This window comes from Xylaria bambusicola, assembly GCF_022495145.1.
Source record: "Xylaria bambusicola strain CBS 139988 unplaced genomic scaffold F5B22scaffold_1, whole genome shotgun sequence".
NCBI classification, from domain to species: Eukaryota; Fungi; Ascomycota; class Sordariomycetes; order Xylariales; family Xylariaceae; genus Xylaria; species Xylaria bambusicola.
In genome coordinates this window covers 345,150-364,456 of record NW_025953554.1, presented here as the reverse complement: position 1 = coordinate 364,456, position 19,307 = coordinate 345,150, and the positions used below count along the sequence as shown (strand labels likewise).

Sequence of the window (19,307 nt, the reverse complement as noted above, 5' to 3'; positions counted from 1 at the left end):
GGCTGTGGAAGCGAAGAATTGGAGAGAAAAGGAAGCTTGTGCTATGGGGTTGTCTTGTCTTTTTTCTTCTCTTTATCGCCTGTTGGTATTTTTTGCTCTGCATATGCGACCGAGCCTTGGCCAACAGCGGCAGACAACGTATAACAAAGATTGAGATGCAGGTATTAGGTAGGAGTGTGGTGGTGACAATGCATATACCTACGTAGGTCAAGTGACCAACAATACCAGTGGCCTGGATGTAACAGTTGCACAAACGATGGAGGTGGCTTGCAGGGACGGTACTTTTTTCTCCCCCTTTCTTTCTTTCTTTCGATAACAATAGGTACACGCACATGCACACGCCCTCATCTGACATGCGTGCCAGGTATGTAAATGCAGGCCTTCGAGTTTTTCTGCATCACAGATCAACCCGCTATTTAGGGAAGGGAGCGGATTTCCTGCGGGGGTTTGTTGCTGCGGAATAATGCCCAGATCCCCGTTACACAGCCAATGAGAATAAAGACAAGGGAAACCCCAAGCCAATAAGGTTTGCTGAGGCGGCGCTGTCATAATAGATTATAAGATATGAGCGTGCTGTTGGCTGTAGAGCGTCTCGAAGCTGCAGTCCGCCGACCAACTGACTTCATGCGTCCCTTTTGGCGACACCCTGGGGGGTCCTTGAACTCCCACCATTCTGGGCCTAACACGTTTGCTTCTGTGCTGTGACAAAGTACCATGCTTTAGAGCCGACATGACAGGTTTCCCTTGCCTCGTCCTCTCCGTCCGTGTCACCCTATGAGCCCATGGGGAAATCAACGGCTCTTTCGATAAAGATATTTGGAATTATGTATAGAAGGGTTTAGTAGCGTAATGTAGATCCATTTCGATATCCGAGATTGACACGTGCGTCTGATCGTGATTCACACGCTGATTAGGGAGGTACTTCAGGGTCTAGTAGCTTTCATAGATGTCTACTCCGAAGCCCATTTCGCCCTATATACGTCCTGAACTGGCTCTTAGTGTTCTCCCCGTCAGGCTCATCATCGCTATGATCTATATCATATTCCTCTAAATCTGAAGCATTGCCAGTCCGGAATGAGTAAGGGTTCTTGTCGAACTCGTCATCTGAGGCCACCTCTTCGTCGGGGTAGTCTGCCGTATAGTAGTTTTCAGCTAGAAGCTGTTAGTAAGGTCGCACTGTGCCCAAGGTAAGTCAATTAGATATGCAAGGCCATACCGTTTTCGTCTTCTTCATCTTCAGCCCATTCATCTTCGCTCTCGTCGTCTTCTCCGTAGAAGAACTCTATATCGGGCTCCTCATCAAACACCAAGAGTCCCACACTCTGTGGTGGTACGTGGTCTCCCATGCTGCTGGCTGGAACACGAACGTAGGTCTCGATGATGTAGTCGCTGTCGTCGCTATCACTGTGTCCAACATCAACATCCATCATTTCTCTATCGGTTGGTTGTGTGGCCTCTCCGGGATGACGTTCTGCATAGCGCTTCGCAGGAGGCTTAGGCTTGAATTTGAGCTTGGATGGAGTGCTGTTCCTTGCCCTTTCTTGCTCGCGTCTTTCATCCTCAGCCCTCTGGAGGTTAAGGCCTATTTGCTGCATTGCGTACGCTTCCATATCAGCGGTTAGCTGCTGCATGTCGACATTCCAACGATCCGTCATAGATTTAGGTAGCTCTGGTCTATCCTTTGCTCTATTATCCTTGGCTGCCAGCTTCGCAACGCCGGGTTTCTTGAACTTCCTAGGTTCAGGCTGATCCAATTGCATAGTTTCAGCCGTAGAGGCGTTGGGGGGCAGGGGTTCAGCGGCCAAGTCATTGTTGGCGGCATGAAGCTTTTCAAGAGTGCTCGAGGCAACGCGTTTTATCTTTCGCTCGACGAACATGGCGGGCGCAGCCCTTTTCTTGGAAATGCCTCCATGGGGGCGACCTGGGTGAGGAGATGCAGCTAACAACATATCCTTGCGCGACATGTGAAACCGTCGGGGTTCGGACGTAGAGGCAGGGACGGAGGCGGTGCCGAGTGTGTTGGTGTTTGTAGGGGCGTTGGCCGATTGTACTCCATTACTATTGTCAATGGTCGTGTTCTTGGCACCAGAAACATGTTTGTTAGGAGGGATATTTTGTCTCGCGGTGCTTTGGAATGCTGGGGTTCGGCGGCTCTGGGGCGAGGTGTGGATGATGGGCTTCTGAATCTGGGCAGGAATGTTTTCGGCAAAAGTGGCTTCCTCATTTTGGCGCTGGTAAACAAAGACATTACTCCTGTGTCTCTTGGTTTCCTGAACACCTAAAAGCAAGCTTGGATTAGCTGGAGCCCATAAATTGAGGCTATAGATCTATATTCATTCTCATGACGGCTTACGTAGATACGAAACAGGGGCCTCTTCAGTGGCCTTGCGCTTCACGCGAATGAGCTGTGGTGGTACAGACATTATGTTGATCTGTATGAAGAAGATAAGGGATTGACACAGCAGACAAACCAAAGCACAAAATGACGTAACTGACGTTGTTGACTTGAGGATGGTCTCAGACCACGAGATATTTTTTATGGCTGGCGTATGTTTCCGGCATGTGATAGCCCAGGTAGGTAAGTGTATGTAGTTCGTGGTGTTGCTGTGTCCCTGCCAATTTCAATTACTTACCTAACTTGGGCTGCTCTTTGATGTGTGGCTAGTGACATGTGGCGCGAGCTATGGTGGGTCCCGCTGCAGGTGGACCTAGCTATCCATCTTTTATGCAATTATGGCAGGTGCTGGGCAGGCATGGAGAAACCCTGTCAATGTCATCATCACTTTCATCCCGAACCTATTTACATGAGGCTATTGGAAGGACGTTGATCTATCCTAAGCCATGGATCAACCATATATCTGTATGTACACTCGCATAAATTCTGTCTATTATTAGAACCAAGCGATGCGAGGGTGCCATGCCCGGCTAGGAGTGCAAACGGTCCTTATTACTATGTATTCACTAATAGTGTTGTCTTTGTGTTGTGGTAAAGTGACTGCCCTGGGACTGTCGACACATTTAGCTACTAGAAGCTTATTTGCGTACAGTTCACATCATACTTAGTCATCGTCTAATTCTACCTGGGTAACAAGATAGAGAAAGAGTCGCTCCTGGCATAAGATATCAACGGCGCCCCTCTGGCTCTACTGCTATCTAAATGGTGATCCCACACACACCACTGCTGGCTGGCCGTAGGACGAGTTTTTGCCCCTTACCCAGGATATCCCTGGCATTCAAGGACTCGCGGCTATCTGATGATGCTAACAACCCGAACCACTAACCTCAGTAGAGCAAGATGTGAGGGGATGGATGGATAGGAGAGTTTGACCCGGTCTGCTATAGTTTCCAAGCTCCTCTAGGCTACCCTACCCCTCCATCTGATCCTTCATCCTCAAGAGTCAATCTGCTCGCCGCTTTCCTCTCCAAGCCCAGCATGACGCTTACCAGTGCTCTCTGAGTCAATGAACGCTTACGAATGTGCTTGCCCCAGGTACCTCTCAGCTGGCGCACAATGAATTATGGCTCTTTGTTCCTCTCTCTTTACCCGCCGAACGTATGTTACATGTAGTTTAGCAGCGGTGCCTGCCTCGTAGCTTTATTCAACTCCCAGCTAGTTGGAGGTTGCATAGGATATCCATCTTTGGCTTCCAATTTCGCTGCCAAAATCTGTGAAACCCCTCGCGGAGCACCAGCCAATCATCCTCTCTATTATGGTCACGAGGCCGCTGACCTCAATAGAGTCTTGAGGGTTGACCTCGTACCAAGTCTCAATTTCCTACCTTATTCCTATACTTCAGAAATCGTCGTCATTTCATCGCCAGATAGCTCTGGGCCTTTGCTCAGCATAGCAGCAGGCGTCACCTTAGACCTTTTGAATTCAAATGCCCTATCAACCTCCTACGGACATGTCTTCTCGCCACAAAGTTCCCGTTACATTTACCTTTCATCGAAAAGGCGTTCATCCTCCACTTTTCGTCGCCGGATCGTTCACAAATCCACCGTGGGAACCTCAGGAGATGACTGCGTCCATAGACCAACATGGAGACTACATCTACACTAAAGAGGTTATGGTAGATGAGTGTTCGGAGATCCAATACAAATTCCGACATGCATCTGGTGATTGGTGGGCTTTGGATCCGGATGCTGATACAGGTGAGATTCCTCTGAATTGAACATTTTCGAAGGTGCTGCTCATATTGACATTTACACGCTCTCTGCTGCAGCCACGGATGAGCAAGGCAATATCAACAGCTTGTTATACTCTCCGAATATTAGGGCAGCTCAAGAGATAACACGGCTACAAGAAACACACATCCCTAAGCCTGAGAGCACGGCTGCCGACCTCAACAATACCTCAACAACCGAAAAAGCCGGAGTTGTTCCTAATACCCAAGATACGGAAACGGATATTACCGACCTGAATTCTCTCAACGAAGACCTCAACAAGGACCAGCTACTACATCTATCTTCTACTCCAATCAATGAAGTTACTCACACTACCCCCGAAGTCGCTGATTCGGGTTCTCAGCTCGATGAAGACGAAGAAATGGCGAGTACTGCAGCCGAAGTTGCTGACTCCGCTTCTCACCTGGATGAGGGCGAAGAAATTTCTAGCACTGTCGCCGAAACAAGTGACTCCATTTCTCAGCTTGTTCAAGATAAAGCAGTCGCTAGTATTGCTGCCGAAGTAGCTGATTCTGCGTCCCAACTAGATGAAGGCGAGACTGAGACTGATAGCGACGATACATATCCCATGTTTAGCCATGAATGCTTTGCTTCTCAACCTAGTCAGGGAGAGCCACAGTCAGAGCCCCAGCTACAATGTGACGCAATGGAATTCACTCCACAAAGCATTGACGATTTGGATATGGATTTCGATGACCCTCGGCTAGAGCATTTCCCCTCCGACCGCGAATCTATCATGGCTACAATGCGGCGTGTGTCAGCCACCGTGGACTCAGATCCGACAGTGGTAGATAAAGTCACCCTGTCACCGGTCATCACGAGGAAATCATCTGTCGCGAGCAGCTCTTCCCCTATGCGGGACTCGTTTGGCACCGATGATGACGTAGACACTGCAGATGAACAGACAGAAGCTATAACTCCACCGTTTGTGGGCAATGCGTCTCGACACTCTCTACAATCAATTGCAGAAGGAGAGGAGGTCCCTTTCGAGATAGAGTCTCGAGACGAGTCTACTCCAGTCCAGTATATCGGCCCTATCGAGAAAAGCATGCCCCCTCTCCTCTCGCTGGACAGTGACGAGGGAGTTGTTATGAACACAGCGGCATCTCGTAATCCAAACAGTGAAACGAACGACGCTATAACAACGGATGATAAGGCAAGGCTTGAGCCCAGCCCTACTATCATCGACGAAGTTATCGCAGAAAGCGCTACCCCGACTGAAGATATTTCAAGCAGCAGCGTCTCAAGTAGATCAAAGTCTAGTGAGCAGATTAACCAGCCAGATCTGAAAGATCCAACTAACGATGAGCGGCCATACTCACCCTCGTCGGCGCACTCTATCCACGACAAAGGGAGTGACTCCTGGATCCACACCTTGTTCCGCACGGTGTTCGTCGACTGGATCAGAAATCTCTTCTGCTGGCTCTGTAGCCGGAACCATAACCAGGTGTAAGAAGCTCATTTGCTATATATCTCATTAGCGTCTCCCTATTTCTTCAACTCCCCCTTTTCATCACGCGAAAACTTTATCATCTTTAAACTTAACCTACGTATTCTAACGCGCGGGGGTTGACTCGAGAGCAGTCTGCACTTTCCCAGAGTCTCTAGGACAGGTGGCGCCTTGATCGTCGTCGGCGCAGGGGTATCGCTGTGGGCTTTCCGGGACCGGTTGCCGTCGGTCGGCATCCCTTCGCTTGGGATTCATTCCTAGATTGTGCGCGGGTCATCAGGCGTTATGGAGGGAACTCGGGTGTTAAGTGCGAATAGGATTCTTTTGACCTTGGCTATATGTATGAGTAGAACAAGGTGAGAAGAAGTTGCGTCGCTTTGAGTATTTTAGTACCTACTTAATTTACTTCGATCGTTTGGACTACCTACTTATTTACAAACGACTACCATGCCTGATTTGCTGTATTTGCCGTGATTTATAAATTGGACAGGCTGCTGGAATTCCGAGTTATCCATCATCTTTATCTACGAGAGGAGTGAAACTCCTGGACGTTCAGTGACCTGGATGAAAACGCATGTTACGTTGAAATAGACAGTTGAATGATTCGGGCCGTACTTCTATATCTTTAGTCATTGTCTCCATGTCGTTCTTATCAATCAGAATTTGAAATAGAGACCTTTAGAAGAGTCTCTACAAATACACTCATACCAAGATATATCTCAGGGCGCTAGAGAGACACATAAATAAGGTGCTACACAAGTAAGCGGCATCATCATAGGTATTTCCACCTTTCTTATTCCAAGAACCTCTATACAATTCCCTATAATACATTCTATCCTCTAAAGCAAAAGTCAACGCCTACCAAACCTTAGGCCCAAACGTCTCGCCAGGCGGTAACACGACCTGTATAGCCTTCCCCTGATAATCCAACGTACTCGTGACGACCGTGTTCCCCCACCACTGCGGCGGGTCTACATCGTTCAGCGTGAAAGCAAGGAAGATGACGATGGTGCCGATCGCGAGGCCGAGATCGAGGCCCGCGGAGGTGAGGTAGTTAAGCCTGCTCCACCACCTGAAATGGCGCTTCTTGATCGCGAATTGAAAGACGTAGCCGACGATGCCCCACGACAGGTAATTCAGCGGCGTGGCGGGCGGCATCGAGCCCGCGCCGCCGAAGATCAGGGGCGCCATCAGGTATTTCGCGGGCGATCGCGGATAGCGCTTCGCGTAGAAGTAGATGGCCACGGGCGTCGCGGCGCCGATGGCGAAGAAGGCGAGCAGACCCGAGTATATCTGGCCCGGGGAGAAGACGCGCGCGGGCCCGATGAGGCCCCATATCACCGAGGCCGAGAAGAACACGCGCCCGCCGGGACATGTGAAGCGCTGGGGCTGCGTGGTCTCGCAGACGCCGTCGATGGTGTCCAGCGCGTAGTTCAGGACCGCGACTTGGATGAAGCAGGATATCGTTGTTGCGACGACTTGCGCCATGAACATTGTGCGCGGCGGGATCTTCATGTAGTGTCCGAATTTGAGGTCTGCGACGAAGCTGAGGGCTTGGGACCTAGAAGGGGAAAGGTTGGGTTAATAGGATGATGGGTGAGGAGAGCGGGATGGATGACACACATTGTTATGAAGCCGTATGTTTTAAAACTGCGGAAGATAGCGTTAGCATCAATGAGGATTTACTGTAGCTGAAAAGGGGGCACTCACAGCATTAACGCTAGTGGTCTTCCAGGCTGGATATAGCCGTAGACAAACTCTGTCAAAACATTCAGGCCGATCTCTTGGCTTGTAATAGCTTCTATGATCCCGATGGGAAGGGCGAATACGAATGCGATCGTCACCGCAAGTAGGAAAGCCCACCACTTCAGATTAGTGGGATAGAAGAGCACGGCAATGAGACTCAGCGCTAGGACCTAGAGATGATAAGCGGTACTTTAGAAACTCGGGACGAGGAGCACTTACTATGAGAAAGAGAGCAGTGTACCACCACTGGGGCGCCTCCTTGTATTTGCGCATCAGCTTCATATGAATATCCGGTTTTTCGTGCGTGCTATTCTGATACTGGGCCCATATAGTACCGCTATAGTGTAGGAAGGTATGTGTAACGAGCGCAGTTATGGCGGCGAAGGAAAGCCCATAAGATAAAGCAAATGTAGTACTGTATTTTCAGTCAGCTGTGGTATTTTCACATCCGTAGAGCGTGGGGACACGAGCCTGATAAATAATGGGGAGTAGGCTTTGTAAGCGCCTTCATCCAAAGTGAGTTCCGGCGTCAAGACGCGCGTAACATTGTATATAGCGCCTGTGTTATCATATGTTGAAGCGTCGCTCATGGGTAGGAATTGAGAGTACCAAGCACCGGTATAGTGAAGGAATGAAGTGAACATGACGAAGAACAGAACAACGCCGATCAGAGTGTTTGCTATTCCGTGCCTAGGGAATGCTAGTAAGCGATCTGCCAAAGATAAACGATAGTACTCGTTCTCACCATGGAACAATCAACGGGGATCCTATGTAACCTGCTACCTGGGTCCAGTCAAAGGTGATGGGAATAAGTGATAGCCCAGTCGTGCCGCCGAATAGCTGGTTGATGATGGGGTTCTGCGGTGCTACCCATGTTGCGACGGCGGTGACGCTTAAGAATTGAGCAAAGAACCCGGGGATGAAGTAATAGACGCAAGATGCTATGGTGATAAGACCAAACCACCTGTATCGAGACATGTTTCCTCCGATGATTGTTGGATCCTTGACCTGATGGGTTTCGTACATTGCATTCATTAGCGCGATGGCAGCCAATCTGGAGTGTGATAGTTAGCACTAGGTCATTGAACTAAGGATATGGAGTGAGATGAGTAAGGCATAACATATTTAGCTTCTCGTGAGAAAATTGTCAAGTATACTTACGTATTGGGCCATATCATAGAGGCAGGATATACTGCATGCTGTCAGTCATCAGCCATTCTCAATCTCGAGTATAGACTCACCAAGAAACTTCCTCATGATGCCTGCAATCCCATACCCGAGGGATTGGGTCGAAATGACGATAAGCAATTGAAAGACGATGCCGAAATTCTGTTTATAGAAAACCAATTGCGCCAATATGACATCTGTGGCATATGCGACTGAGAAAGACACACTGGCCATGACCACAATAATCGAGTGTTCCTTGATGTTGAACGGTCCCGGATTCAGATCGCACGAAACTCCAAAAAGAGTGATCTGCTTTTCAGGGACCATCCGCTCCCACACTCGCCCCATGACCCAGGCAAGAAGTTGAGCGATGAGAGGGCCAATCCCGATGGACGGGGCTCGAAGCGAGAACAAAGTGTTGAGCCCCGCGCCGACGAAGGTCAGAGTTAGCCCGATAGTCCATGCTCGAATAGTGCTGCATGGTAAATCTTCGTCGAAGTTGCGTACAGCGGCTCGTACTTCTTCATAGGGAGAATCTTCCTCGTTCGATTTGGCGGCGACTTCGCTGTCGAATGAAGCAGCTCTTCCTAATTCAAGAGGATCTAGTTCTATATCGTCATCATCATCGGGAAAATTGGGGTCGAGTAGACGTTCATGTTCTTCACCCTCCTTATCTTCAGCGGTACTTGGGACGTCTGGCCGTACCCAGTCGGAGAGTTCATGGCTTTCATTATGGTCACCATTCTGTATGGCTTTTTCTTCCCCTCGCGCTCGCCTGCCATCCTCGGCCATTATCCCCGGAACTCCGGACCTCAAGTGTCCTCGATTGAGGATTGAGGTGTTCACCTCAGCTCGCAGTCCAATTTACCGCTCAGTCGAGGTACAATTCATATATGCGCGGACTCAATAGCCTGAGATCGTGGCGCTTTGTATAGCTTGACTTCTGAAACGTGGTCCGAAGATCTCAGCGCCAGTACTTGTCGTCTCACAGGGACAGTATTAAAATCAAAGGCAAAAGTCCTCAGATTAGGTGTCTGATGTGAATTGGACTTATAGGCGCGTTTCCTTCGCGCGTCTGCGTGCGCAAGGTCAGCACAGATGTCCGGCCCTCTAAGTTGAAATGTCGCCTCTTCTAATCCATCCGTTTCGGTACGGAACTTACCGATTACTCTGCTTCACAAAGACATATGTAGCCCTATCACACGTTTCCGTATAAGACAATGCGAGGCTTCATACGTAGGGTTTCCAGATTAATCAATATTGATGATCTTATGAAGCACTGATTAAAAGAAGCGTTTTCAGTTTGAGGCTGAGTATGAAAGACTTCGTAAGACAGACAGAGGCCTGTATATCTCGACCATGTAAGCAGTTTCAGCTGAGGGACGTGTGGTACAACGTGGCTGTCTGGGGCTGTGAGCAGGGGTCAGATCTAGGGGTGCTTTGCGTTGCGTATCAGCGCATTAAATGTGGGGAACAGCCGCCCAAGCTGCATACCTAGGTGGTATGAAGTATTACTTACCTACTTAGGTAGTTATGCAGATCTAGCCTTAACTATTTCGGGTATATCACCAAAAATGCAGTTTACGGCTCACGCGTGAGCGATAATACAGCGTTGTACTTAGTTCTACGTTAACTACTATGTATGTGAAACTTGTAAGAAAAGGCACAAATTCCACATATATACACCATGATACCTGTAAACAAGAGAGTGCAAGTGATTCATTACCATAGGTCCATTTTTTGAGTTGGGCGTTGTTATTATGATGGTGCTGAGATGAGGGGATCTTGAGCCTGTCGTTTCTGGACAGGGACGCTTGCTATATAATATACAGCGTTATATGATACAATACAGGCGAAACGTTCATACCTATGTACTCTTTACGGGTACTTTGAGAAGACCAAGGTAGCATTAGTTCCCCCAAACCCGAAGCTATTCGATACAGCCACATCGACAGTCTTCTCCTGCGCTTGGAGAGGGACGAGGTTGAACTTCGGCTCGATGTCGGGGTCGTGCAGATTCAGTGTGGGCGGAAGTGTATTCTACCAAGCGTCAGTTATCTCGTCTCAGTCAGTACGACACAGGTATCCATGAAAACAACTCACTTCAGTAATGGCGAGGATAGAAAATACTGCTTCAATGGCGCCAGCCGCGCCGAGAAGATGACCTATAGAGCCCTTGGTGCTGCTCACATTGACTTGGCTGTCCTTCCGATACCCTTCCTCGCCGAGCATGATGGAGCGAATCGCAAGTGCCTCTGCAGCATCGCCGATAGCCGTACCCGTCGCATGCGCGTTGATGTAGTCGACCTGGTGGGGTTTGATCCCCGCGTGCTTCAAAGCCCGCTTCATGGCGAGGAAAGCGCCGGACCCGTCCTCCCGCGGGGCCGTCATGTGGTGAGCATCACCGCTGCATCCATAGCCCCTGAGCTCGGCGTGTATGTGAGCACCGCGCGCCTTCGCGTGCTCTAATTCCTCCAGCACCACCACTGCCGCGCCCTCGGAAACTACGAATCCATTCCTTTGCCGGTCAAATGGACGACAGCTCGAGGAGGGGTCGCTGTTGAAGGCCGTGGATAGTGATCGTGACCTCCCGAATCCAGCGAATGTTAAAGGGTGGATGCAGGACTCGGAGCCGCCAGCGACCATCACGTCTGCGTCTCCGTATGCGATGAAACGAGATGCATCGCCAATTGAATGCGCACCGGTTGTGCAGGCGGTAGTGGCCGCGTGATTTGGGCCTTGAAAGCCGTATTTCATGGAGATGTGCCCAGCAGCAAGATTGATGAGGATCTGAGGCACGAACAATGGCGATACCTTCTTGTAACCCTAGTGTAGTGTGTTAGTAAGATTAGTGATCCTCATCGGAGACTATATATGAACCTTACGCCATTATCGAACGCGATACTAGTCCTATAGAGCTCTTCCAGGTTGCCAATACCGCTTCCTAAGCATACTCCCGTATCCTGCAAGTCGCCTTTTCCCTCAGGCATCCATGCTGCGTCTTCGAGAGCCATCTCGGCAGCGGCCATAGCATATTGAGAAAATGTCGACATGCGTCGCTGATCGGAGGCAGAGAGCCACTCATCGGCTCGCCACAGCCCATCCACTTCACTCGCGCCAGTGGTCTTGGGAACGATACCAGCGACGGTACTCGTGATTTCACGCCATCGCTTCTGTGGTTCAAAGTCGGCAACGCTGACGATGCCTGAATGGCCGGCTACGAGCCTATTCCATGTGCGTCGAACACCGACGCCGAGAGGTGTGACGGCGCCCAGACCTGTGACAACGACTCTGCGCATTCTTTGCCATCCATAGCCGAGTCTGGGCTATAGTCTCATTCAAGTTGTTTCTATTTTCAAAAGGAAAGGCTCGTTGCTATCATTAGATAGAATTAACTGCCTCGAAAAACACAATTACACGTAGAATAATGATTACTTGCTAGAGTATTGACGGGGATGAGCTCCAAAATCTGCCAAGCTTTTTGGAGCATGGGTTGGAACTTCCCTGTATCCCAGTAGCTGTTCCGGTGACCCGCAAAAAGTGACATTCATTTTTTTCCCTACCTAACCTACCTAAGCTCTGGTGACTCGCGCATCGTCGCTCAATGACGTGAACCAATCTTCAATCGAGGTGTGCACCTCCCATAAGACAGAAGAACACGCCACCCAATGCTTATGTTGCCAGATAGGTCTCTGACCACTGAGCGCACACACAGGTAGCAATGGCGTGTCGAAGCTGCAAGCGACAGCTTCTGCTGGTCGCTAGACAAGCCAACACCCCCGAGTTGTACAGCGGTGCCGCTGTTGCTGCCCAGCTCCGAGTCGCCGCCGCACGCGAACAGAGACGAGGCTTCCGATGCACCCCGCCTAGATCTGGCATCTTGGACACCATACGCAACAGCATTCAGCGGTCTAGCGAACCGTACAGAGTGGTCGCAGCGACCAAGGAGATCTACGACGCATGCGCCAAGGCAGCGCCGTATAAAATCGACCCCATAGCCGTTAGGGCAGGGACAATACCCAAGACCGAGGAGGGCGAGGACATAGGCGAGGGCAAGGGAATGTGGCATGACGGTACGTCCCTTCATCCGTTGTTTTGCGACAGTGTGTTATGATCATATGAGCGCAAATCAGCTAACGAGCATCGGCACACATCATAGAATTCAAACTCCCGCCAACATTCAGCACCTGGTCCCAGGTAACCATGCTACACATGTACCTCGTGTTCGCGCGCCTACGGAACCTGAACCGCGACGCCGCAAAGTCATGGCAGGCACAGCTCGTCGACCACTTCTTCTTCGACGCCGAAGAGCGGATGGATCTGAGCCACGGGATATCGTCCCGAGCGCTGCGGGGCCGCTACCTCAAGGATCTATTCACGCAGTGGCGGGGTATCGTAGCGGCTTACGACGAGGGCGTCGCCAAGGGCGACGCCGTGCTGGCGTCCGCCGTCTGGCGGAACGTCTTCAAGGCCCGCGAGGACGTCAACGTGCGCGATCTCGCGGCTACTGTTAGCTGGATGCGGCTTTGTCTGAAGATGCTGGATCAGATGCCCGACGAGGCCTTGTTCACGCGCGCTGGAAGTGCGCTCCGATGGCCTGCGAAGAATGAGTATGCTGTCGTTGATAATCCCACGAGGCAGCTTGCGGATCAATTGGCCTCGTTTACTACCACGCCGGCTGGAAAGGCAAACTAAATCGATAAATGCAAGGAAAAAAACAAAAGCTAAGATGTTATGTATGACTATTATGAGGAAGGACAGGGTGGGTTAGAAGCCAAGGTTCGGGACGTCAGATGGCTCACTCAAAAGATAGACACGGGCGTCATGGAGATATCCCCCCTAAGTATGTATACAATAACTATGCCAATTACAACAATTGTAGAAATTAAGATTTAAAAAAAAAACGCATTATTCAACTCTCTCCCACATCTGGAACTCGTACTGTATCTCATTCTCCTCCTGTACACCCTCAGGCACCGTCTCCCCCGTCCACGAGTCCAGCTCATCCTTGGACTTCCTAACCCACCGCTGGCCCCTAGAATTATCTTCCTCCTCGGAAAGCTGCAACGGGAAGAACGTATCGCACTCAAAGTCCGTCGTGACACGTGTGAGCAACACCCTCTTCGCCTCCGGGAGCTGCAGTGCGGAAGCGTAGATCTGTGCACCGCCTATTACGAAGACTTTGCCTGGCTGCGCGGCGGCGGATTGGAGGTACTCTGTAGCTTGCTCCAGCGAGCCGACCTTCACGGCTTCGGTCTCGGGATCGATGTCCGAGGCTGGCGGGTCCACGTGAGAGCGGCTGATGACGATGTTCAGACGGCCTTTGAGAGGTCGGAATTTGGGCGGTATGCTGTCCCATGTCTTGCGGCCCATTATCACTGCGTTCATGGCGTGCGATGAGCTGGGTTGGTTCTGGACAGGCATTAGGACCTAGACGCCAACCTATATAGATTTTTGGGAGCTTAGATTGAGAATTCGCATCTTACGAGAACGGAGGGTAGACGTTTGGTTACGCGCGCGAAGTATGCCATTTCTTTCTTTAGACCTGTCCATGGGAGCGTGCCGTTGCGGCCTATGCCCATGTTCCGGGTCGCTGCCACCACGAGGGTCAATTCGAGGGGGGCCATTGTGGTTGTGTTGACGGACATCTGTTTTCCTAGAACTTTAGGATCTATTTGTATGATGAAGGGGGTTTTCAATTGATTATAACGACGTGGAATATTCAAAAAAACGTTGGGTTTCTCGTAGAGATACAGGGTCGAGATATTTGGTGGGGTTCAAGTGGCTGGCTCAGGGCGTTGTTTTAACACGCTGGAGTTTTAGTGGCTGCTGCAACTCATTTTCGTGCTTCCGAGTGTCGTCGTCGTACATGAAAATGAAATCCATAGCCAACAGATTCGTTCTATGAAATGGATGATGCTAGATTAGTCGTAGAAATTTACTTGTTTGGAATTAGATAATTGATGCTAAATAACTATCAAGTGCCTACATTTAAGACGTCAATCTCCCTATCCCGGCCCGAAGACAAGGCAAAGTGTCAGCGCGTAAGTGACACACACATCTAGATTGCCTCATGATACCCTTTCTTACCTCCAACTATCTTGCACAACTATCTTTTAACTGAAATTCAAGCAGCAGCAACAGCCACCTTCTGCTCCTCCTCCATCCTCTTAGCCTCCTCCTGCTTCATCTTCTCCCAGATCCTGACGCGCTCCGGGACGACAGCCTCCCTCGGCCCCGTGATCTTCCAACCTCTCAGCATCTCCTCGCCGCCAACACTCTGCATCGTCTTCTTTTCCACTGGAAAGAGAAAAAAGAGAGAATTGATCAGCCAAACTCGTATATATATATATATATATCGTAATCAGAGCTTGACATACCTAGACTATAATTCCCATCCGCCCTATCGAAACAATGCGGCTCGTTCAACGACACAGGCGGATTCGTGATGATCCGCACATTGCGCAGCGGGTTCGAGCTCGCGACGTGCATCATGAGCGGATGCAGGAGATAGACATCGCCTACGTCGCCAGTGGCTTCGATGAAATCCTCTTCGGGCACGTCTTTCAGCAGGTCTTTATACCATTGGTACTTCTCGGTCTTAAACGTGTCCGAGCCGCGCGGCTGCATCCACGGCGACATACCCTCCGGGTGCGCGTGCAGCCATTTGGCGACGATGTCGATGCCCTTGGGGAAAATCACGGTGCCGCCGCCTCGTGGCACGATGTCTGTGAATAAAGGGATTACGAGAAGGGCTTGTCTGTAGGTTTTGCTAGTCAGTAACTTTTCCTTGGTAAGGTAACTTGAGAGGTTTTTTTTTTATAGACAATGGTCGCTTCAACGTGCAAGATATGGCTTTCACTAGCGGCCGGAAAATCGCTACGAGGATAGCATACTCAGGGCTATCGAGGTAGTGCACGAAGAAATCCCCGTCAACATGCCATTGCGGGAGATCTCGCGGCGAAATCATCTTGCCTTCGCCTTCGGCTGTCCCCAGGTTCACGATCAGCGAATCCCGCCACTCCCTGCTCTTGGGCAGCTCTATGCGCTCCTCGCCGCCGCAGAGCTCGCAGATCGCGGACCACACTTTTGGCGCGAATTCCGAGACGTCGAATGTGCGGTGTGGTGGCATCTGCGATGCTTCATGGTCAGCGAGTTCTTTTCCATGAATTTGTTACTTTTGTCTCTTGTACTTGTGCTGGCTAGCTAGCTAAACCGCAAGTATAACTTCTAGTATTTTGAGGCGCCGAGTTTCCTTCTGGTGCCCTGTAGATGTCAAACAGTCTCGACGAATGGGATGTTACGGGTGAATCACATACATTTGTACGCCCCTTTGTCCAGGTGCTCTTGTCCGTAGGCGACATGCCGAGCCGTGTCCACACACCTTCACAGACCTCAGCGGCCTGTTCGCGCGTGAAGCAGTCGGTGAGTTTTAGGTAGCCATTCTTGAGAAAGAGCTCTTTCTGAGCTTCTGTGAGCGGTGCCAGAGGCGATGCCATTGTGCTAGTCAAATAGGTCTTTTGGGTTAGAGGAGTGGTACTTTACTATGAGTTAGCTATTATATAAAATGGTTCAAGAAGCAAGTCACATTCTCGTCGTGATGAGGAGTCGCGACTTTCGCTTCCCAGAGCGATCCATCGGCATTCAGCTAGGAAATACCGGCCCGTCAACCGTATTGATGATGTCGTGGCTACCCTCGTGGGCACCCCGCCGTGTGCGGAGGCCGGCGCCGGCGCGGGGTGATGCAATTCATTGGATAGGGGGCATGGAAGTTGCGGGAAATGTCACGCGATACTTTACCGTGCATCATAATGCGTCCTGCGCGTCCCGTGCGCCCTCTGGGCTCGAATCACAATTACAAATGGCGAGTAGTAACATGGCATCGTTAGTGGTGGCCGATGACTCCTAAACCGGCGATTTCAAACCCACGAGGTACCATGTTGGGGCTGTCCACGCTCGTATAATTCTAAGATTCTTTCTTTGGTTCTCTAGATATCTATGTCTACCGTAATCGGAAATTCCGAGGTCTATCTATGACCATAGCGCTTCATTCTTTCTAGTCGTTAACAAGGTCTAGAACTCCTCTATAGGGCTCCTTATGAGCTCGCACCTCTGAGGTCTGCGAGCTTGTCGACGTAGTATGCGGGCACATAGGCGGCGTCCTTTGCCTCCCATTGCTCTTTCTTCGAGACACCCGTCAGCACAGCTAACGTACCGCCGAGTCCGCCGTCGATACCAAACTGGATATCGGTGTCGAGGCGGTCCCCAACCATGCATGTCCGGGCACGGTCGAGGCGAAACTTGCCTTCAATAGCATCCATCATAGCCTGGGAGGGTTTGCCAAGAGCCGTGGGCTTGTGGCCTATCATGTTGGCGAGCGGAACGGAGCAGGTGCCTGCGCCGGGGAAGAAAGCGCCGCTCATGGGTAGCGTGCTGTCGAGGTTTGTTCCGAGGAACACGGCGCCGCGCTGCAGATACTGGAATGCCATGGCGATCTTCAGGTAATTGATGTGGAAATCGAGGCCCGCTAGCACGATGCCAACTTCCGGATCCAGCATCGAACCGTCGGCGAGCCCGGCGAAGTCTGCTGGCGTTATGTCTCGTCGCAGCGATGGATCGGTGCCGCCAATGAATGGCACATTCTCAGTCTGCAGCTCCTGCTCGATCCCGCTCTCGCCCAGCACGAAGACCTTATTGCGGGGTCCTGGAAGCTTGAGGATGCGGGAGATGTAGATGGCAGATGAATAGGCCGATGCGAATATTTCCTCTACATTGCTGGGTATGCCCATGCCCGTCAACTTCTTTTGGTAGTCCTGCCGAGATTTTGTCGAGTTGTTCGTCACGAACACGACACGTTTTCCTAGGTTTATCAGCGCGAGATAGTTCATTAGATAGGAGATATGAATAGAGTTTGGTTAAGATACACAACTTAGAAAAAGACATTAGCTTTACCTTTCGATCTCAGTAATTCCAGGGTCTCAGGGATCCCCTCGAATAAATGGTCACCAGACCATAGAACGCCTACGTAAAGAGTCAAGGATCAGTCCCCCAATATTGTTATAATAGGGTACATTTGGACTCCTTACCATCGCAATCGAATAGGAATACCTAGGACATATTGTGAGATCAATGCGCGGGTGGTGAGAGTGTGGTAAGTCGTAGAGGGATTTTAACGCACATCAAACTTATCCAAGAACTCGTCGATGGCGGCAGAATCGCCGCTCAGGTACTTTGACTGGCCCATTATTCTACGGATAGTAGGTGGCTATCTGACTGTCTATTGCAGTAGCGATGGGATTCGGATTGACGCTATCGTCGAGATCTCCGATGCCTCGAAGTTTGTTGTAGTGTAGGTAAGCGTGGGAGAGCGAGCACGCTACCGGTGTTGCGGCCCGACGACTCACGGCGTGGTCAGCATGTCCGGTTTGCGGCTGACAGCTGACCCCACGCCGAGATAGCCTTTACCCTCCGTCCATCGATCCTTTGATGTGTGTCATCCCAGTCTCACGATATCTCTAGTCAATAGCCTCTGCATTTTTTATAAATGTTGGCGACTATTACATTGAATCTTCTTGCTCTCCCTTCTCCTTGTGAATGGCATAGCATTCTTACATATTAGTCGGGGATTAGACGGAGCTAGAGATTGCGGAGACCAAGCAAGCTGCTACCAACAGTCCTTCATGGTTGATCTATGCCGGGTTGCTTACCGGATTTTAACCTACTTATGCGTACATTGGCCCACTGACACTAGATATCACACTAGATATCGCCCTTGTACATACCGGTGGTAGGCATATCGGATAGATGCCCCACGCTTGCCACAGGCGTCATTCTTACAATAACATCACCGGTTGGAAGGCGCACATAATGGTCAGAATATCGTCAGATTTGTTGCCGTTAGTGAATTCGCCTCTCATGTCTTGAGCACTAGTATTGTTACAAACTAGAGCGGACTTTGCAATGACAAGCGGTGATTCCTAGTAGTCAGGAAGGTTTTCTCTCAATGCGACGACTCACAGCGATCTATTTTCCGACGGTGAGTGAACTTCGAGAAATTGAATTCTGCATTAAGCAAGACCAAAAACTTCCATGAATTACTTCCAGATGAATGCTCTCGTCTCTTGATTATGGCATCAACACACTTTTTGTACTTTTTATTATTACTCTTGTGATGTGCCCGCACGTTCCGTGAAAGATAGAGTACAGTATCTAGTACAGTATAGATCCATGATAGGACTATGAGGAGGTACCGAATACTTGTACACGCATGGGTCTCAGTAAGACATCTATTTCTGCAGGGCTTCCCCCTGCTCCCCTGCTCCCTGTCCCTCACCCTAGCATCACCCTAGCGGCCCCTAGCAGCGACCCAATTGGCCAGGTTAGTGAAGTGCTACGTCAACATCCCCGCTGTAAATTTATTTGACAACAGCGGCATTTTACCCCTCCACGCGCGCAAACACCTGCCTGGATATAGCCAGTACGAGCGAATAAAACAGAAACTCAAAAGGGGCCGATGATGTGGTGTCTAAACTAGAGTTTGCGATACTGACTTGATTGGCCCTTGACCTCGAAGAATCAGTTGGAAATAACGTGGCCTTATGTTAAGCATGGCTCTATTCCTTGAACTACACGTGTGTGTACTTATGTGTGTGTGTAAGTATACCAGGCTCTACCGAAGGCTGAGTGAACCCTTATGCACACACATCCCGAATCCCACGTACAGCAGGGAGGTGCAGTAGCATCTAACCCCACGCCAACC

The 19,307-nt window shown here is 50.3% G+C and overlaps 7 protein-coding genes across 7 annotated transcripts; 2 read left to right on the top strand and 5 right to left on the bottom strand.

The window, feature by feature from the left end:
• Positions 1 to 836: 836 nt before the first annotated feature.
• On the bottom strand, positions 837 to 2,593 carry F5B22DRAFT_4834 (uncharacterized protein). The gene is made up of 4 exons (XM_047972275.1): positions 2,497 to 2,593; positions 2,354 to 2,432; positions 1,217 to 2,278; positions 837 to 1,152 (listed from the first exon to the last, which is right to left on the bottom strand). Exons 2-4 carry the CDS (start codon positions 2,421 to 2,423, stop codon positions 941 to 943), a joined length of 1,344 nt encoding a protein of 447 aa, XP_047836198.1. The 5' UTR covers positions 2,424 to 2,432; positions 2,497 to 2,593; the 3' UTR covers positions 837 to 940.
• A 1,312-nt stretch (positions 2,594 to 3,905) lies between these two features.
• On the top strand, positions 3,906 to 5,638 carry F5B22DRAFT_640784 (uncharacterized protein; the record flags this gene model as incomplete). The annotated part of the gene is made up of 2 exons (XM_047977891.1): positions 3,906 to 4,152; positions 4,224 to 5,638. The coding sequence occupies 2 exons, from the start codon at positions 3,906 to 3,908 to the stop codon at positions 5,636 to 5,638; spliced, it is 1,662 nt and encodes a 553-aa protein (XP_047836197.1).
• Positions 5,639 to 6,219: 581 nt separating this feature from the next.
• F5B22DRAFT_652945 (OPT oligopeptide transporter protein-domain-containing protein) lies at positions 6,220 to 9,340 on the bottom strand (the record flags this gene model as incomplete). Its single annotated transcript, XM_047979675.1, has 8 exons — positions 6,220 to 7,196; positions 7,259 to 7,285; positions 7,346 to 7,551; positions 7,601 to 7,796; positions 7,847 to 8,071; positions 8,127 to 8,435; positions 8,543 to 8,573; positions 8,623 to 9,340. 8 exons carry the CDS (start codon positions 9,338 to 9,340, stop codon positions 6,494 to 6,496), a joined length of 2,415 nt encoding a protein of 804 aa, XP_047836196.1. The 3' UTR covers positions 6,220 to 6,493.
• Positions 9,341 to 10,141: 801 nt separating this feature from the next.
• F5B22DRAFT_582406 (3-oxoacyl--synthase) lies at positions 10,142 to 12,001 on the bottom strand. The gene is made up of 3 exons (XM_047973298.1): positions 11,434 to 12,001; positions 10,652 to 11,374; positions 10,142 to 10,588 (listed from the first exon to the last, which is right to left on the bottom strand). The coding sequence occupies exons 1-3, from the start codon at positions 11,845 to 11,847 to the stop codon at positions 10,427 to 10,429; spliced, it is 1,299 nt and encodes a 432-aa protein (XP_047836195.1). The 5' UTR covers positions 11,848 to 12,001; the 3' UTR covers positions 10,142 to 10,426.
• Positions 12,002 to 13,452, top strand: F5B22DRAFT_582404 (uncharacterized protein). The gene is made up of 2 exons (XM_047973297.1): positions 12,002 to 12,621; positions 12,708 to 13,452. Exons 1-2 carry the CDS (start codon positions 12,270 to 12,272, stop codon positions 13,241 to 13,243), a joined length of 888 nt encoding a protein of 295 aa, XP_047836194.1. The 5' UTR covers positions 12,002 to 12,269; the 3' UTR covers positions 13,244 to 13,452.
• A 4-nt stretch (positions 13,453 to 13,456) lies between these two features.
• On the bottom strand, positions 13,457 to 16,047 carry F5B22DRAFT_632392 (dihydrofolate reductase-like domain-containing protein; the record flags this gene model as incomplete). The annotated part of the gene is made up of 6 exons (XM_047976690.1): positions 13,457 to 13,960; positions 14,035 to 14,196; positions 14,697 to 14,848; positions 14,929 to 15,308; positions 15,445 to 15,680; positions 15,868 to 16,047. 6 exons carry the CDS (start codon positions 16,045 to 16,047, stop codon positions 13,457 to 13,459), a joined length of 1,614 nt encoding a protein of 537 aa, XP_047836193.1.
• Positions 16,048 to 16,550: 503 nt separating this feature from the next.
• Positions 16,551 to 18,170, bottom strand: F5B22DRAFT_4590 (4-nitrophenylphosphatase-like protein). Its single transcript, XM_047972048.1, has 4 exons — positions 17,727 to 18,170; positions 17,635 to 17,656; positions 17,501 to 17,569; positions 16,551 to 17,408 (listed from the first exon to the last, which is right to left on the bottom strand). The coding sequence occupies exons 1-4, from the start codon at positions 17,790 to 17,792 to the stop codon at positions 16,645 to 16,647; spliced, it is 921 nt and encodes a 306-aa protein (XP_047836192.1). The 5' UTR covers positions 17,793 to 18,170; the 3' UTR covers positions 16,551 to 16,644.
• Between the last annotated feature and the right edge of the window lie 1,137 nt (positions 18,171 to 19,307).

What these genes read in the sequence shown, in the direction of transcription:
- F5B22DRAFT_582404 (XM_047973297.1), top strand. Translation starts at nt 12,270, where the DNA reads ATGGCGTGTCGAAGCTGCAAGCGACAGCTTCTGCTGGTCGCTAGACAA. An exon ending in CAAGGGAATGTGGCATGACG is followed by an intron (nt 12,622 to 12,707) that starts GTACGTCCCTTC and finishes CACACATCATAG; the next exon opens with AATTCAAACTCCCGCCAACA.
- F5B22DRAFT_4590 (XM_047972048.1), bottom strand. Translation starts at nt 17,792, where the DNA reads ATGGGCCAGTCAAAGTACCTGAGCGGCGATTCTGCCGCCATCGACGAG. An exon ending in AGTTCTTGGATAAGTTTGAT is followed by an intron (nt 17,657 to 17,726) that starts GTGCGTTAAAAT and finishes AATATGTCCTAG; the next exon opens with GTATTCCTATTCGATTGCGA. An exon ending in ATTCCTATTCGATTGCGATG is followed by an intron (nt 17,570 to 17,634) that starts GTAAGGAGTCCA and finishes CTCTTTACGTAG; the next exon opens with GCGTTCTATGGTCTGGTGAC.
- F5B22DRAFT_4834 (XM_047972275.1), bottom strand. Translation starts at nt 2,423, where the DNA reads ATGTCTGTACCACCACAGCTCATTCGCGTGAAGCGCAAGGCCACTGAA. An exon ending in GGCCCCTGTTTCGTATCTAC is followed by an intron (nt 2,279 to 2,353) that starts GTAAGCCGTCAT and finishes GCTTGCTTTTAG; the next exon opens with GTGTTCAGGAAACCAAGAGA. An exon ending in AGATGAAGAAGACGAAAACG is followed by an intron (nt 1,153 to 1,216) that starts GTATGGCCTTGC and finishes AACAGCTTCTAG; the next exon opens with CTGAAAACTACTATACGGCA.
- F5B22DRAFT_582406 (XM_047973298.1), bottom strand. Translation starts at nt 11,847, where the DNA reads ATGCGCAGAGTCGTTGTCACAGGTCTGGGCGCCGTCACACCTCTCGGC. An exon ending in GTATCGCGTTCGATAATGGC is followed by an intron (nt 11,375 to 11,433) that starts GTAAGGTTCATA and finishes ACACTACACTAG; the next exon opens with GGTTACAAGAAGGTATCGCC. An exon ending in CTATCCTCGCCATTACTGAA is followed by an intron (nt 10,589 to 10,651) that starts GTGAGTTGTTTT and finishes GACGCTTGGTAG; the next exon opens with AATACACTTCCGCCCACACT.